This window comes from Alexandromys fortis, unplaced genomic scaffold, assembly GCF_014885135.2.
Source record: "Alexandromys fortis isolate MF-2015 unplaced genomic scaffold, M_Fortis_MF-2015_v1.1 scaffold_97, whole genome shotgun sequence".
Classification (NCBI taxonomy): domain Eukaryota; kingdom Metazoa; phylum Chordata; class Mammalia; order Rodentia; family Cricetidae; genus Alexandromys; species Alexandromys fortis.
Genome location: NW_026067981.1, coordinates 665,100 through 679,957, shown reverse-complemented (window position 1 = coordinate 679,957; position 14,858 = coordinate 665,100). Strand labels below are relative to the sequence as shown.

At 41.4% G+C, this 14,858-nt stretch overlaps 1 protein-coding gene across 5 annotated transcripts in view; it reads left to right on the top strand.

Annotated features, from left to right (window-relative positions):
- Dnm3 (dynamin 3) overlaps positions 1-14,858 on the top strand; it is a 474,394-nt gene that overhangs the window by 326,237 nt on the left and 133,299 nt on the right. For all 5 annotated transcript variants that reach the window (XM_050158367.1, XM_050158366.1, XM_050158369.1 and 2 more), the window contains one exon: positions 12,486-12,595. In XM_050158367.1, coding sequence (XP_050014324.1) covers positions 12,486-12,595 — 110 coding nt within the window. The remainder of the gene's footprint in view (positions 1-12,485; positions 12,596-14,858) is intronic.

The window sequence follows — 14,858 nt, the reverse complement described above, 5'->3', positions numbered from 1 at the left end:
AAGGTGAGCATCCAAACTGCCTAGGCTCCCACAAATCCAATATGTGCAGTAGGATCAAAAACCCATTGCCATTGTTCTTGAGGTCTCAGTAGTCCTCATTGTCCTCTATGTTCAGCGAGACTGGTTTTAACCCAGGCTTTTTCAGACCCAGGCCAGCTGGCCTTGGTGAGTTCCCGATAGAACATCCCCATTGTCTCCCCCTCGCGGTCCTGAGTTCCTTGCTCGTGCTCTCTCTCCTTCTGCTCCTGATTTGGACCTTGAGATTTCAGTCGGGTGCTCCAATGTGGGTCTCTGTCCCTGTCTCCTTTCATCACCTGATGAAGGTTAATATTCAGGAGAATGCCTATATGTTTTGTCACAAGAACCCACAGATTGTGGGAATCGGGGGACTGTAGTTAAAGAAGCACTGACTTTAAATGTGTTCCTTTATTTAAGACTGGGAAGCACATCAGAATGTTTTAAGTCCAGCCTTAGACTCGGCAGCTACTTAGAGCAATTAATAGCTTAGAAGAGACTGAAGACACAGGCCTCACTTCTTTATCCATTATGAAAATCCTTAAACTACTCCATGCTTCTACACATAGAAGGACGAAAGAACTAAAATTCAGCATCTATATAATATCTGGATATGCTAGTTATTGGTAATGAATGATGAGACATTAATGTATTATAAATAAATAGTTATACATGAAACAAAGCTTGGAGACACAGGGCACAAGCAGTGTCCTACAGGAGCACACACTAAAGTGCCTACTAGTGTCAGGGGTCTACAGAAGGAAGCACACAGTCCCCACTCATCCTACATCAGATCCAGCTGATACTGCACAGTAAACAGTGTGTGTGAGAGGCAGCCTCTGAGGATGCCAAGGGAGAACTCGGAACTAGAAGACAATAGCAGGTGCCTATACAGTCCAGCTCCAAGGGCAGCAGAAATGCAAGACTGAGTGTGGACTGGGACATGAAAACCAAACCTTCCTCTGCTTCCAGTTTCCCAGTATTCTTGAGACTCATGTGCACTGTCTTTTAGGTGTGTGAATATCTCTGTCAGAGGAGTTAGATGATTCTCTAGTTATAGAATTATTGGCTCTTATGCTTCTAAGATTTTACCTTTGTCCCCAAGTCCTTTTCTTGATCTCTTCTGGGAGCCAGGGGGAATGATGAATATATCGTCTGGATGAGTACATCCACTCCCTCAGTGTGACTGCAGCCCACTCCTATGGGTCAGAAGGCATAGTTTGCAAGTAAATTGCTGAAATGACTTTTCTGCTTTGTACACACTGACCTGATACTGGTCGTGTTGGAATTGACTTTCTGTCTCCCCCTCCTAGTTGAATGGCCTACAAGTGTCATAAATACATTGAGGAATACTATATTTCTAAGTGCCAAGCTGATGGAAAACATTTTTTCTCCAAGGGAAAGGAAATTAGTACGTGTCAGGAGTCCCTAAATGCACAGCCCAACCCATGATCTTACTGACCTCATACCCTTCATGAGATATGAATTACACATAATACTATGATAGGTGAGCTACGTGACATGTTGGGGATTCACCCAGCTGGTGTCAGAACTTCTGTGTGACCCTCCCCCATGCCCTAACTACAAACCACGGGTCATTTCTTCTGTGCTCTATCCCTCGTGAGACTCCCCTTTCTGTGTATTTGTCCCTTCGAAGTGAGGGTGGATTAATCTGCACGAGTATGCTTGAGCAGCAAAGAGCACTGTTCTTCCCCAGGAATGTTGTTTTGCACTTCACTTGCTTGTACCCCCATTTGCTTCTGTCTTTTCCTAAGTTTTTATTTAGAGTGTGAGCGCCTGCCCTCCCCGTGTGTGTGCATGCATGCGTGTGTGTGTGTGTGTGTGCATGCATGTGTGTGTGTGTGTGTGTGTTTCAGTCCCCTCGCCCAAAAAGTAGTGGGTCAGCCTGAAGTCATCATTTTGGTTGATGAAGGAGAAGCATCATGGTTCTTGTCCCCTTGTTCAAAGCCTGTTCTATGTGGAGACATGCTTGATCCAGTGTTGGTGCATGGTCAGCCAGCTGTCTCAGCATCATCCAGCCAAGTGTCAGCTCAAGTTCAGGGCTGAATCTCAGCAGGCACTTACAGGGGCCTCTCTACTCTGTCTGTGAGTCTGCGTTCCCTGGGAGAAGGGCTTCCTTGCCAAGGACAAAGGATGTGGGACTCACTTAGCTCTGCTTTTCCGTCTCAGAAGACTTCTCTTCAAACTGTGTTAATATCAGCAGACCAAAATGCAGACAGTTAAACACAGAACAGTTCAATCGCCGCCACAAAGCACTTAAAGAGACTTCGCTAACTGGGTTGCCCCCGCCTTGCTTTTCTCCTCAGTACCGCCCCCCCCCTTTTTCCTAGTGTTTCTGTGCTGAGATGATAGGGGAGAAGGGGAAAGGAAGCTTTGATTTCTGTTTGCAGCTTGGTGACAAATGACGGAGGGAGATTTCAAACCATTCATCCACTGAGTTCTGGGAATCGTCAGGAAGATTTTATTTGTACTGTGCCTTCCTGACCCACATTTTCTCAGAGAAGTTAAAAAAAAATTGTGCTGGATTTGTAAACAGAGCACTTTTATTAAGCTGCACTTTTACAAATGTATGGTACACTCAGCCAAAATAACACTTTTTTTTAATACAAGGACCCCAAGGACTGTGCATGAAGAATGCTGTGTGATTAATTTGAACTGTGGACTGCTACGGAGTGAGTGAGCATAATTTCAGCTTTTGTGGCCTCTTTTATATTCACATGTGATTTAACATACACCCACAACAGTCGACATGGAAGAGTATTTGTCTCTGCATTTTAATGCCAGGAATCTGTATCTTGTCATGTGCTTTTTCTAGTAAACCCATCACTGTTCCAAACTTAAAAGTTTCTCTTTAAATATATATATTTAAATTGCCTTGCCTCAAAACACAGAGGGAAATGAAGAAAATGTAACCATCAAACACGGAAAATATGATAATTTAAAGGGCTTGCAGCATGTGGTGCCATGCTGAGTAAAAAAAAAAATTCCTTTCTAGTAACTGAAAAACTACAAAACACTAAGCATGATATTTAGCTTGTCTTTAAAGAAATTTACCTCACAAGGCCCACTGCTGCTGTAGGCCAGCCTAGTAAGTGTGTGTGTGTGTGTGTGTGTGTGTGTGTGTATGCAAGACGCTAGGCATTGTCTCCTTTCCTTATTCATGTTTGTTAGCTTTGATTTTCTTACTTGGCCACTTAAGCACTGTCCCTCTCATTCACACCTTGAACTTCAAATCTCCAATTTAATAAGCATGTGAAGATTCTAAGTGCAGAGTTTAGGAAATTCAAGACTATGTAAGCATATGGTGCACATGCATGTTAGCATGGGCTTCATGCAAGCTGTTGTTGCGTGTGAAGGGCTGTTGATTAATGCTATTGGTTTGCTTGCTGTCTTTTTACTTAGGCACAGAAATGGCAATTGACTAGATATTGCTAGTGTCTTTTCAGAATGCTTGCTTGCTAATACTAGAATCTTCTGTGGCTACTTTAAATAGAAAAACAATTATTGAGGCAATAAATTGCTCTGTGGGCAATTATAAAAAGGGAAGAATTTATAGAGGCTAGATTGAATTTCCAGGAAAGGGTCCCCACAGTGAAATATAGAACTGAGGTTCCACCAGTCAGAAGGTTGCGTTTCAGGATGGCCAGGCAGACTTCGTAGAGGAAGTAGATCCCGAGGCTGATTCTGAACCCAAGAACAAGGCATCCTCTCCAATTAGGGTGAGAGGTGAAAAGAGTCACTGGCTGTCCTTGTCCTACCAGTGGAGAGACGCCATGTGTGGTTCCACCCCAGATCCTGAGTAAGTACAGGGTCTTACTCAACACTTCCGAATCTGACAGCGTAGACACGGTGGCATTTCCTTGGCCTAATAGGAGACTCCATTCATTTTTCATGGATAGTTTCTTCTGCTTTAAAGAATAAATCTAAAAACGTTCACTCAACAACCCCCTGGTGGACAGATGTTCCTTACCATCCAAAGTGTAGCTCTGGTTAAAACAAGGGATTAAAATCCATATAAAAAGCACGAGCCATTCATATGCACTTCATCCTCGTACTTCTGCGCAACTGTAACTTCTTTAATAGCAATCAACACCAGGTCCTGGTTTTCAACAGCATGTGAAACCAGCATTTTGGTATTTTCAATATTTTTTATATCCTCTTTTTCTTCCTTTGGTTTATAAGTCAGTCATCATCTCTGAGTCCTTAATCTAGGCCAAGCACTGAGTCAACCCTGGGGGGGGGGGACTGCTCATATGTTCAATCTGCAAGTGTTTTCTGGATGTCTACTATATTGCCTTGCGTGTGAGTGTGTTGTGTGTGTATATGTGTGTGTGTGAGTGCGCGCACATCAAAGAGCAAATGGCATAGCAGCAAAGCCAGAGAAACAGGGAGGAAGGATCCAGCTAATGTTGAAAACAATGACTGTAAGTCCTTGCTCCTCCCCACAGGAGTTTATGTTCTAGTTAAAGGAAGAACACACACACACACACACACTAAAACAAAACATTGGATACTTAGAAAATAAAACAGAGATACAGAATAATATAGTAGAGATCTGGATGCTGTGAAGAGGTCAGACTTAGACACAAGGAATCCTGGAAGCAGCTGAGGAAGGCCTGAGCTCAGCTGCCCCGTCAGCAGCCTGGCTTCTCCTCCCTACAGAGCACATTACACCTGTGTGAGGTTGTAGCAAGTACATCAAAGTGTCCAATTAGGTGGGCAGAGCATAACAGGGTTAGCTTGAATTTGAAAGTCCAATGGATTGTCTTTGGTTTTGGGAGAAAAGGATGTATTGACACAGTCAGAGGTCATAGCCAGCCACATAAAGCTGCTTCTTGTAGAAGACCTGGAGCGGCAAAGCAAGTTTCTGGTAGCTAAGGAGCAGGAAAAGATTCTGCTCCTGTGAACTGGGGAATTGGGCTGGCGGGTGGGCCAGCTGAGAAAGAAGTGTCTGGAAACCCAAGCGATGTGAGAGTTCTAGATACATTTCATAATCGCATCTGGAAGTCAGTCTCCGAATGGTTAGATGAGCGTAACGGATGAATTTTCTCATGATTCCAGTTCTGCTATCGTCAGGGATTCTCCACTTTTAAATAACTTTGGTATTGGTGACAAAACCTTTTCCTTGATTGGATTCCAGTCCTTAAAAAAGGAAGTCTGTAAATGAAGGGTACCTGTAATATGTTTAGAAAAACTGTAAGTGAAATCTAAACTAGATGGAATACTGCTTTGTAAGATTTCCACGTCAAATGGAAGCTGAGTGACAGATGCAGAAAGAAATTCCTATTGAAAAAAAGCTAGTGTCAGGGATGTTCAACCTTTTGACAATCAAGAGGATGTTGTCATTTACAAAAGTGTTGTGCCACATTCCTGGCTGTCCTGGGATGCACCCAGCCCATGGGCTGCAGGTTCACCTCCTTATATACAAAGACTTTAGAAGATGCAACTGGATATATTGTGCATAGAAGTGAAAACATTTCATTTGCGTACATTATTGACATCCCTGTAAGGACCAGTCTTGGAGCTGATGCAGTGGGCAAGATGAAGAGCTTTGATTCACCGTGACAAGCATTCAACAGTTCTTTCAAGATGTGCACACATGATGAATGTGTGCACTGTGTCGGTCACTCAAAGCCTGGAAAACATGGGTTAACACACAATGTCATCACACTTGTCCTGGTCCTTACCCTGAAACTCAGGATACTGTCACTTGTAAACATTCTGGCTACAGTACAACAAAGGAAAGTTAAAACTTTATAAGAAAAAATATTGATCAAGTTTATTATCTCTTGAGCAGCAAGCAAAGTATAACAATTTTGATGGGCCACAAGTTTTCAGAATTCTGGGGGAAAATAATTTTTAGTCTTGGAAGAAGGAATACACGTCTAGGGGCTACTACCCTGTCTTTGAACCAAGTGCTTGATGGAACAACAACCTAGTTGCTCCTGTTTTGGCTCGCATAGTACTACCACCTCTTCAGTCCGCATACATAGCTGGTGTTTAGTAGGGCCCTGTCACAGGAATGCCACTTATCACCAATAAATGCTACAATACTTAGAGAGAACAGACACAAAGCAGTCTCTCACTAGGAGAAGACATTTAGCAGACTGGTTGTGGATGGTGCAGCAGTTGTAATGATGGAGACATAGACACATGGGCAGATGTTATATGAGCATGAGAGAAGGAATGGGTGCACTAGAAATGCCTGTGCCAATGAAGCACTGCTATTCTCAGCAGCATGGACTGTTCCTCATAGGTCTAGTTCAGGGAGCCATACTGTTGAGATTTCATGGGTACAGCATCTTCCCATGTCTAGAAGACACTCTCTGTCCTGGTCCTTCGGTTTTTGTACTCTTTCCACCCCCTCTTCTTGGATGTTCCCTGAGCCTTGGATGTAGGGATGGTATTGTAGATGAGTCGATTGGACCTGGGTACCCGGCCACCACTTATTTTCTACATTTTAATCAACTGTGGGTCTCTGTGATAACCTCCATCTCCGGCAAAAAGAGAAGTTTCTTTGGTGAGGGGTGAGAGCTACACTTACCTGTGAATATAAGGATGAAGATTTAGAATGCAGTGAGATTTGTTGACTTAGGAAAATGGCAATAGTACATTTTCATCTAGGAGCTGGCATTTCCTAAAAGCAGAGTCCCTGCGGGTTTTGTTTTTGAATCGTTTTTGAATATATTTGGATTGTCACATTTAAAAGTCCTGAGACTGATGTGAATCAAATTAAGTATACTGGTCTAGATTGGAGAAATTTAATCTCATAAATTACTCATGTCAAAAATACTGTAAAGCCCTTAAAAATTCAATCTTTGAAGCAGGAAAAGTAAGTGTTTGTATCACATTTGGTTGGATACACTTTAACACAATGGTATAAGTAGATCAACCGTGTTGCAATCTCATTTATGATTTAGCACCAACAATGAGTGTTTGTTAAGCAACAGCTGGAGAGGCAGCAGTGTGATCGCTGCTAGGCATGGGGGGGGGCCTTGTCCTCAGGAGGCTTCACTCTACTTGAAGAGGTAATATGAACACCAAAAAATTATCTTCTAGATATTCTACAAGAGAATTGGAAAGTTTGAGAGCTAAGGAAAGACGTGCATACCATTCTGTAATCGGAATTGACTTGGTGCAGGAGGAGGGAGTTGACAGGCTCTTCGGTGCCTTGGAAACGTGTTTCCTTTCAGAAAAGGAGGCATCGCTAGCAAATCAAAGCAACGCAAAGATAAACAAAGAAATAAACACTGCCTGTCGCCCTAAACTTTGTATAGATTTGGTGGTCAAAAGCCATGCCAATCAGTTAGGCTTCTGTGTTTAGTCTTGATCCCAGCTTCGTGGAATTGAGAAGCATCCAGATGATTGGAAAGGCATGCTTCTGGAAGAGTCTGTGAGGGGGTTTTCAGACAGGGTGCACTAACGGGGAGAGGGGGAGACCCACCCTGAATACAGCCTTGGAGTCAAACGAAATAAAGGAAGAAGAAAGAGGAGACCCAGTCACACAGGCCTCTGCCAAGCTTCCTGGTGGCCTGGCTGTGAACTGCTCCCTGAAATGAAGGACTAGCCCTCCAACGCCATAAGCCCACAAAACTCCTTCTCTTGAAGTCATTTTGGTCAGGTGGTGTTTTTGTTTTTTTGTTTTTTAACAAAACAACAAGACGTTAAAACCAGACCTTACACCATTTTTTAAAAATGGATTTTTTAAAACTTAATTCTTAAATACATGTGACTATAATACTCACTTGATTTTGTTACCCGGCATTTTAAAATCAGTTTAAGGATGTTTATGATATCTACTATGGAAGTTGTGTTCAGTGCATTGCTAGGCACTGGATAGGAATGAGAAAGAACTCACAGTCCCCAGTCAACCTCCTGGAAGAGTTTTGTTGTCTCATCATAAGAAAACAGAACTAAGGCCACTCACATAGTTCCCAAGTTATGAAAATCAGTTTACATAAATTGTTAAGTAAATATGCATTTCCTAAGACTGAATACATAGAAACCATTCTTCCACATACCCAGCCCCCTGCTCATACCCACTGTATTCCCTTCTAGCACTCAAATAAATGGTGCTTTACTAGCTCGGGGCCACAACTGTCCACTCGGCAAACCCACTGCCTCTGATTTCAAGTTCGAGGATAACATAGTATGACCATCCTGTGATCTCTGCCTCTCTTCCTTGCTGCCACCTCTGCTGCCACTCATGGTTCACTCACTTGCATCTCAGGTCACTCTCCCTGATACATACAGAGGGGCTCTCCTTTGGGCGCATACTATTTCTTGTGGGTCACTCTCTCTGATACCTACAGAGGGCTCTCCTTTGGGTAATTTCTTCTGCCTTTGCCCAGTTACTGGGAAAGAACACTAGATCTCCTATGCTCCTTTTCTGGATCTCTCTTTCAACAAATCATCTCTCTCATCACGGATACTACATGTAAATAACGCAAGTGATCTTCCTGTATTGGGATTAGAAAAAAGTACTGTTTAAGTTTGAAAAAAAAGGATAATGTCAGTCCCAGAAGCTTTTGAAAATAAGAAAAAGTTCCTTTAAGTGGGATTAAATAAATCTCTAAAATTTTATATATGTTTCCACCTCAAAATGTCTATACAATAATGGAATTTATATTATCAAAAAATTTAAGTGCCTTTTATAGGAAAACATTCTCTACTTCATTTTTCTTTGCAAAGGGAGCCCATTTTATTAATAAAATATGTTTGACAGTCTGAGTTTTAGATGAACCTTCACACTGATTTTTACTATAATACACTTATAAAATGAGGGCGTCTCATATAAGATATACTATCTTGAAATAAATGGAATCGATAACTCCCTTTGTATTCACTGAAATGGGAGAGATGAGGTGACAGGCATAGCTATAGGCTAAGAAAACCTCACAGAGTAGGGCTTGACATGGACTGTAAGCATCATGATCATAGTAGAGAGGAGGTAAAAGCCTAACTTAGGTTGTGTAGCCTGGCGAAGGTGGATTTGGTCATTACGGAGTTTGTTGTTGTTTGTGGTCATTGACACGGGGCCTTGCTATGTAGTCCTGGTTAGCCTAGAACTCACAGCATAGAGCAAGCTGATCTCAGTTTTTCCCTCTGTTTCCCAAATGGTGGTACAGATGCTCATCGTGCACAACTAAAAATGGAGATTTCTTAAAGAAAGTGAGGGAAATGTTGGTAAATTAAGATGGGGCCAATTTGTAGGTGTCTGAAGGTGTCACATGAGAGAGTTTAGTGGGTAGTTCTCTATAAATAAGGGAAAGCTATTGAAGACTTGGAAGAACTAAATTCTCACTGTGGTGCTGTAGATACTAGAGACCTAGGACACCATGGAAAGTGTCAAACAGTTTCTAAGTTGTATAATGAAGAAGGCGAGAGAAAAAAAAACACACCAGAAAGGTGCCGAGCTCCATAAAGAATATGCTGTCAGGAAGGGAGAGCGCTTGAATGAATAGAGTAAAGAAGGCAACGGCGAGTACACGGGGCTCGGTACTGTTCAAAGAAATTCTTGTGTGCCATGTGTCATTTGTATTTGTTTAACAGCCACCTTCAAAAGAAAACAAAATAGGCAGGAGAATTACGTTTAATAAAAGCCCCAGCATATTCATATAATTTCAACTTAAAGCTAATATAAAAATATTGATGAGATTATACAATTTTCATTGAGATTATTGATTAATATTACTGGTGGGCAGGAGACACGGCTCATTAGTGAAGAGCAGGTATCTGCTCTTCCAGAGGACCCACGTTTAGTTCCCAGCACCTGCAGAGTGACTCACAACCATCTCTAACTATCACTTCAGGGGATGTGATGCTGCCATCTAGCCTCCATGGCATGCATATGATGCACAGGCATACATTCAGAGCACCCATATATGTAATTTTTAAAAAATATAAGCAAGCAAATAAATAATTTTTATTCTTATTGCTTCATACTAAATCTTTAGAATCAGACATTTGCAAATATGCAAGCAAATACATCATTTTTAGTCTTATTGCTTCATGCTGAATCTTTGGAATCAGGAGTCTGTCTTATATTTACACATATCCCAATTTAACTAGCTACATTTCAAGTAGTTTCATAACTGTGGCTGGTGGCTATCATGTTGGACAGTGGGTTATTAGAACTGACAGATTACTTAGAAAATTTCTTAATTAAGATGGTGCTAAGTCTCACTACATTTTAGAAATTATAGTTCTATTTATCTCTCCTTCCTCTAGCCTTTTTGTCTAAGCTATTTGAGATTCCAGATTGTTGTTGTTGTTGTTGTTATTATTATTGTTTTTTAACCAGAACCCCAAAGTACCAGACATACCCATGATGTATTGTTTCATTGCTTGGTGTTGTTGCTGCTCCATTTAATTCTGTTTCACTTACAATTTAATTACCCAAGTCAGTCTGAAGAAACCGTCGTCTTTGTCAGCCTTAAAACTTACGATTATGAAATAGTTTAGCACTGTGTCCACAAAAATCTTAGATAAATACGGCATTTAATTCTTCATCTTTGGGAGTGGAGAGACTCTACTTTTCCCATTTCCCTGTGTGCGTCTGCATGTCTTCCCCAGCGGTGAATAGCTGATGTGAACAGCAGACTTGTCAGTCTTCACTGTATGCTGAAGACTGGAGTACAAAGGGGGGCCTACTTCTATAGAAGCGAGCCAAGGACATTGTGTTCCATCTTTACAATGAGATGCAGATTTCCTATTAAAAAGACCAATCCATCATTTCAAAAGGTTGAGTAGGATGGTGCATTAAGAAAACCCAGCTGCTTAAATTTAGGGCATTGAAAACCATCCAATTTTTTTTAAAAAGAAAAAAATGTTCTCTGGGTCTTAAGCATTTTCATTTGATTATGTATTGGAGAGGGTTTTATTCAATCTAGACTGGCCTCTTAGAATTCTGCCCGAAAATAGTCTGACAAGTGTTTTAAGTAAGTTGGACTCAGCTCTGATACCTCATTTACTTGAGTAATATATTTTGCTATTTAACATATCCATGCATTTATGAATAAATTATTAATTGTATACAGGAAATACTGAAATGGGCCCACAATGCTCTCTGCTCCTGCATCTTTTTCCAAGGCCTCCTCCACTCCCGCGGAGTTTCTTTTATCTTTTCTCATTGCTTTGAAGGCTTTGTTTGCCAGAGCGGCCATTTTGTTTTCCAACCAACTTCCTTCAACTTTTGCCGCCCTTTCTTTCCACCGTCTTATTTTTGTGGTTAAGTATAGAGTCGTACTTTTTTTTTTTATTATTTTGGGGGTGGGGAGAGGGGAAAGGACTACTCTGATGTACTTTCCTCAGTTTTCCCCTAATTTAGGAGCAGAAAAATGGCAAGATCAATGTTATCCCCCTACAATCCAACACTGCACTCGCCCTGCTCCTGAGCCACGAGCGCTCAAGCAGCCTGTATGCTGGAGGAGCGGCAAAGCCCCTGGCAAGCATCCTGTGTGAGGCACAGTTCCCATAGGAAACCACAGATGTGTCAGAATCAGAGTTCTGAGTATGTGCTCCGGCTCTGGCGTCTCTGTCTTCCTCACAAAGAGGGCTACTGTTGAGCAAGTGATGCTAATGTGATCTGGTAATAAGTTTTTACTAGGCTTCCTAAACTGAGTGTTTGCCTCTTGCCTGTTCTATGGGTTTTTATTTTATGCATTGTATTTATAATACAAGGTATTGTATTATAAATATATATATCTATATACATTGTCCCTGGGCCAGTTTTCTTTGGCATTTGGTTTGGTCACATTTGCAAGCCTCGCCTTTCCAACAGCCATAGTCTTTATAAAGAATTGTCTGTTCTAAAGGAGAACCTGTGTTAATTAACATTAATCTAATCCTAATGGGGTTTTCTTCCCCAGTAAGCTAAAAAAAATTTCCGAGTTGTGTAAAAGAATCTTTTTGTGGATCTATACTTTATATTAGACCCAAATGAAGGAAAGGTTTTCTGTGTTTTATCTCAGTTTATGGGGTATTTCATACCAGGGTCCTTGGGCTTCCACACTCCCCTGCCAATGCTGGCTATCAAAACTGCTTAGGCTGCAAATAAAATGCGAAATGAAATCCATCTGGCATTTCTCATTGAATTAGGACCAGAACATTTTTGTTAAATATTAACAGATGGCTAAATTCTTAATATCAAACTAACATTTCCAAACATCTAAGGGGACCCACATGAGGGGGCAAGGGATGGAGGAGCACGTGTTCTCTCCATCTCAGAGTCCTTCCCATACACTCCCCCTCCCCCACCCCTGGGCTTTCAACCCATATGTGCTGGGAATCACTGAACCCTCCTGTCTCTTGGTAACTGGTGTAAAAGTAGCATTTGATGGCATCAAGGTAATGAAGTCAACGTTATGGAGTGGTAGTCAGTTTGGGAGGTGTGCTGCTGCCGGTGCGCTTTGCTAAAGTCTTCTTTCTCTCTCACCCCTGAATGCCAGGAGAAAGAAAAGAAATACATGCTTCCTCTGGACAACCTGAAAGTCCGGGATGTGGAGAAGGGCTTCATGTCCAGCAAGCACGTCTTTGCTCTCTTTAACACAGAACAAAGGTAAGACAGTGAAGTCGCTTTTGGCTTAAGAATTTTTCGTTCACATTTTGTATTTTTTCCCAGTCAGGATCTCAGGTAGTTCAGGATAGCCTAGAGTTCATACTGTAGCCATGGCTGGCCTTGAACTCCTAATCCTCCTGCCTTCCCCCCCCCCCCCCCCGTTGGAATTACAGGCAAGTACCACTATACTTGTTTTCACTTGTTTTCCTTAGGCTGGTTTGGTATTTTTAGCATCCACTATGGGTTATAGCTTCAAAAAATCAAAACATCAAGTCAGAACAATCTTCAAATCTTGGTTTATTTCCTGGTTTTCCAGCAGGCACAGAATTCTTGCCAAATCATTTCTTAAAGCTCCATTTTACTACCTTATGGCTGTCCTTGTCTGGGTTTATTGTTTACAAATTTACAAATCCTCACCGTGGCTTTGTTTGTTTGTTTTTATTTTTGCTGGGGAGTGAGGAATTAAAACAATTATACAGAAGGCTAAAAGAAAAATGGAGGGTGATCGATGACCATCTTGTGAGCTAGAAAGCAGAGTCTCAATTCTTTTGTCTTTCTTAAGATCACACAGCTCAGACCTGAACCCAGAGAGGGAAGCTGAGTCAGGACCTTGGTTTACATCCCTCTTGCATATTCCTTGTGGCATTTTCCTGTTCTCTCCTTCTATTGCTGCTGAAGAGCATCAAGGCTTGACTTAGTGCTGACCACCGACCATCACTCCGTGATCCGGCTCTTCACTAAAACTAAACAGTGGAATTAAACAACAAACGGGTGGAAATGGCTGTAGTCAGACAAAAACAATAAAGGGGTTTTGTTTTGTTTTCCCCTCAAATGGAAATGTTACAGGAAAAGCCCAATCTGTGTAAGTTAATGAGAAGTGAGTCACCAGGTGCAGGGTCTAATTCTAACCCGTGTTTCCAGGCTGCGTTCTATCTTTATTTAGCAATAAATGAAGTTACTCGATTAGGTTCAGTGACAAGCCTAGGGTCAATCACACAGTTAATCAAAACAGCACAAGGAGACTTCTTCCTACATTCCCAGTCAGTTGCTCAGAGTGACTCAGAATACAAAAATACTTGGAAAAACCACAAGAGCGAACCATTTAAAGAATCAAGGGGAAGGAAAATTAAATACCACTCTTCAGTGAAATTGTGAAATGGGATCCCCCCCCCCTCTTTGGAGGACCTGGTGTTATGTGAAAGAAAGAAAAACCTACCATTGAAAATGATAATGAGTAAAGAAACTTAGTAGAGCAGCAGTGATCCTCGGGGCAGAGCTCAGGACTGCTCATAGCTCTTGCACCCTGGAGAATCTGGAGATCCCAAAGTCATCGTAAGGGTGTGCTCTGCGCGAGTTCTAGGAACCGGAAGTCAACATATTGTAATGCTCCACCTAGCCAGAGCTTCAGTTATTAAAGAGCTTGGAACAGAAAGAAATTTACAACTGTGGGTATTAGAAAGTATAAAAGAGTCACCAAAGTAATATTCTAGATTTCAGAAAAACCTAGATCTTCTGGAATCCTTGAATTCTAAAAAAGATACTAAATTTTGTCACCCCCCTCAGGGATCTCTGCCGGGACACGGATGCCCCAAGGAACATATATGCCATTCTCTTTTCCTTTGAAATCTTGAGCCCCTTGAATGGTTTTTGTGCTGTCCAGGTCTGCCAGGACAGTGTTGATCACAAGTGGGAGTCCCTATCCTGTTTCTGATTCAAAGTGAATTCTTTGAAAGGTTTTAGATTTAAGTTCTTTTAGAAAAATATCTGATATCAGATGAGGAGCCTTTTTTGTAGTCCTCGGTTCTCAGATTACTTTGTACACTTTCAAAACAAGGCAAGCTGATCAATTTTTATCAATATCTCCACCTGCAAGGCTATTTAATTTTTCCTGGTATGATTTGCTTGTATGGTGAAACACACTTTAGGTTTTCTAATGAGGAATCATCCTTGCTCTCCTACTGTCGTGGTGGAACACATGTACTACGCATTCTTGACGTAAAATTGCTAGTATCTTATTGCAGTTATGTTTACAAGGAAAAGTGAGCTCCAAAAAATACCCTTGGTTGGCAAGATTGAGTCTCAAGGTTCTTAGCTTCATGAAATCACATGGTACTAAACCCTAATTGTTCTTTGGAACATTTTCTTTAAAACTGGGATTAATTGCTAATTGGCTTTTTGGTTGAAGTCATTGCTGAAATCATCTAGCCCGAAAGGTGTTTTTAAAAGAAATTTTGATTAATAAGTATTTGAGAATTTCATATAA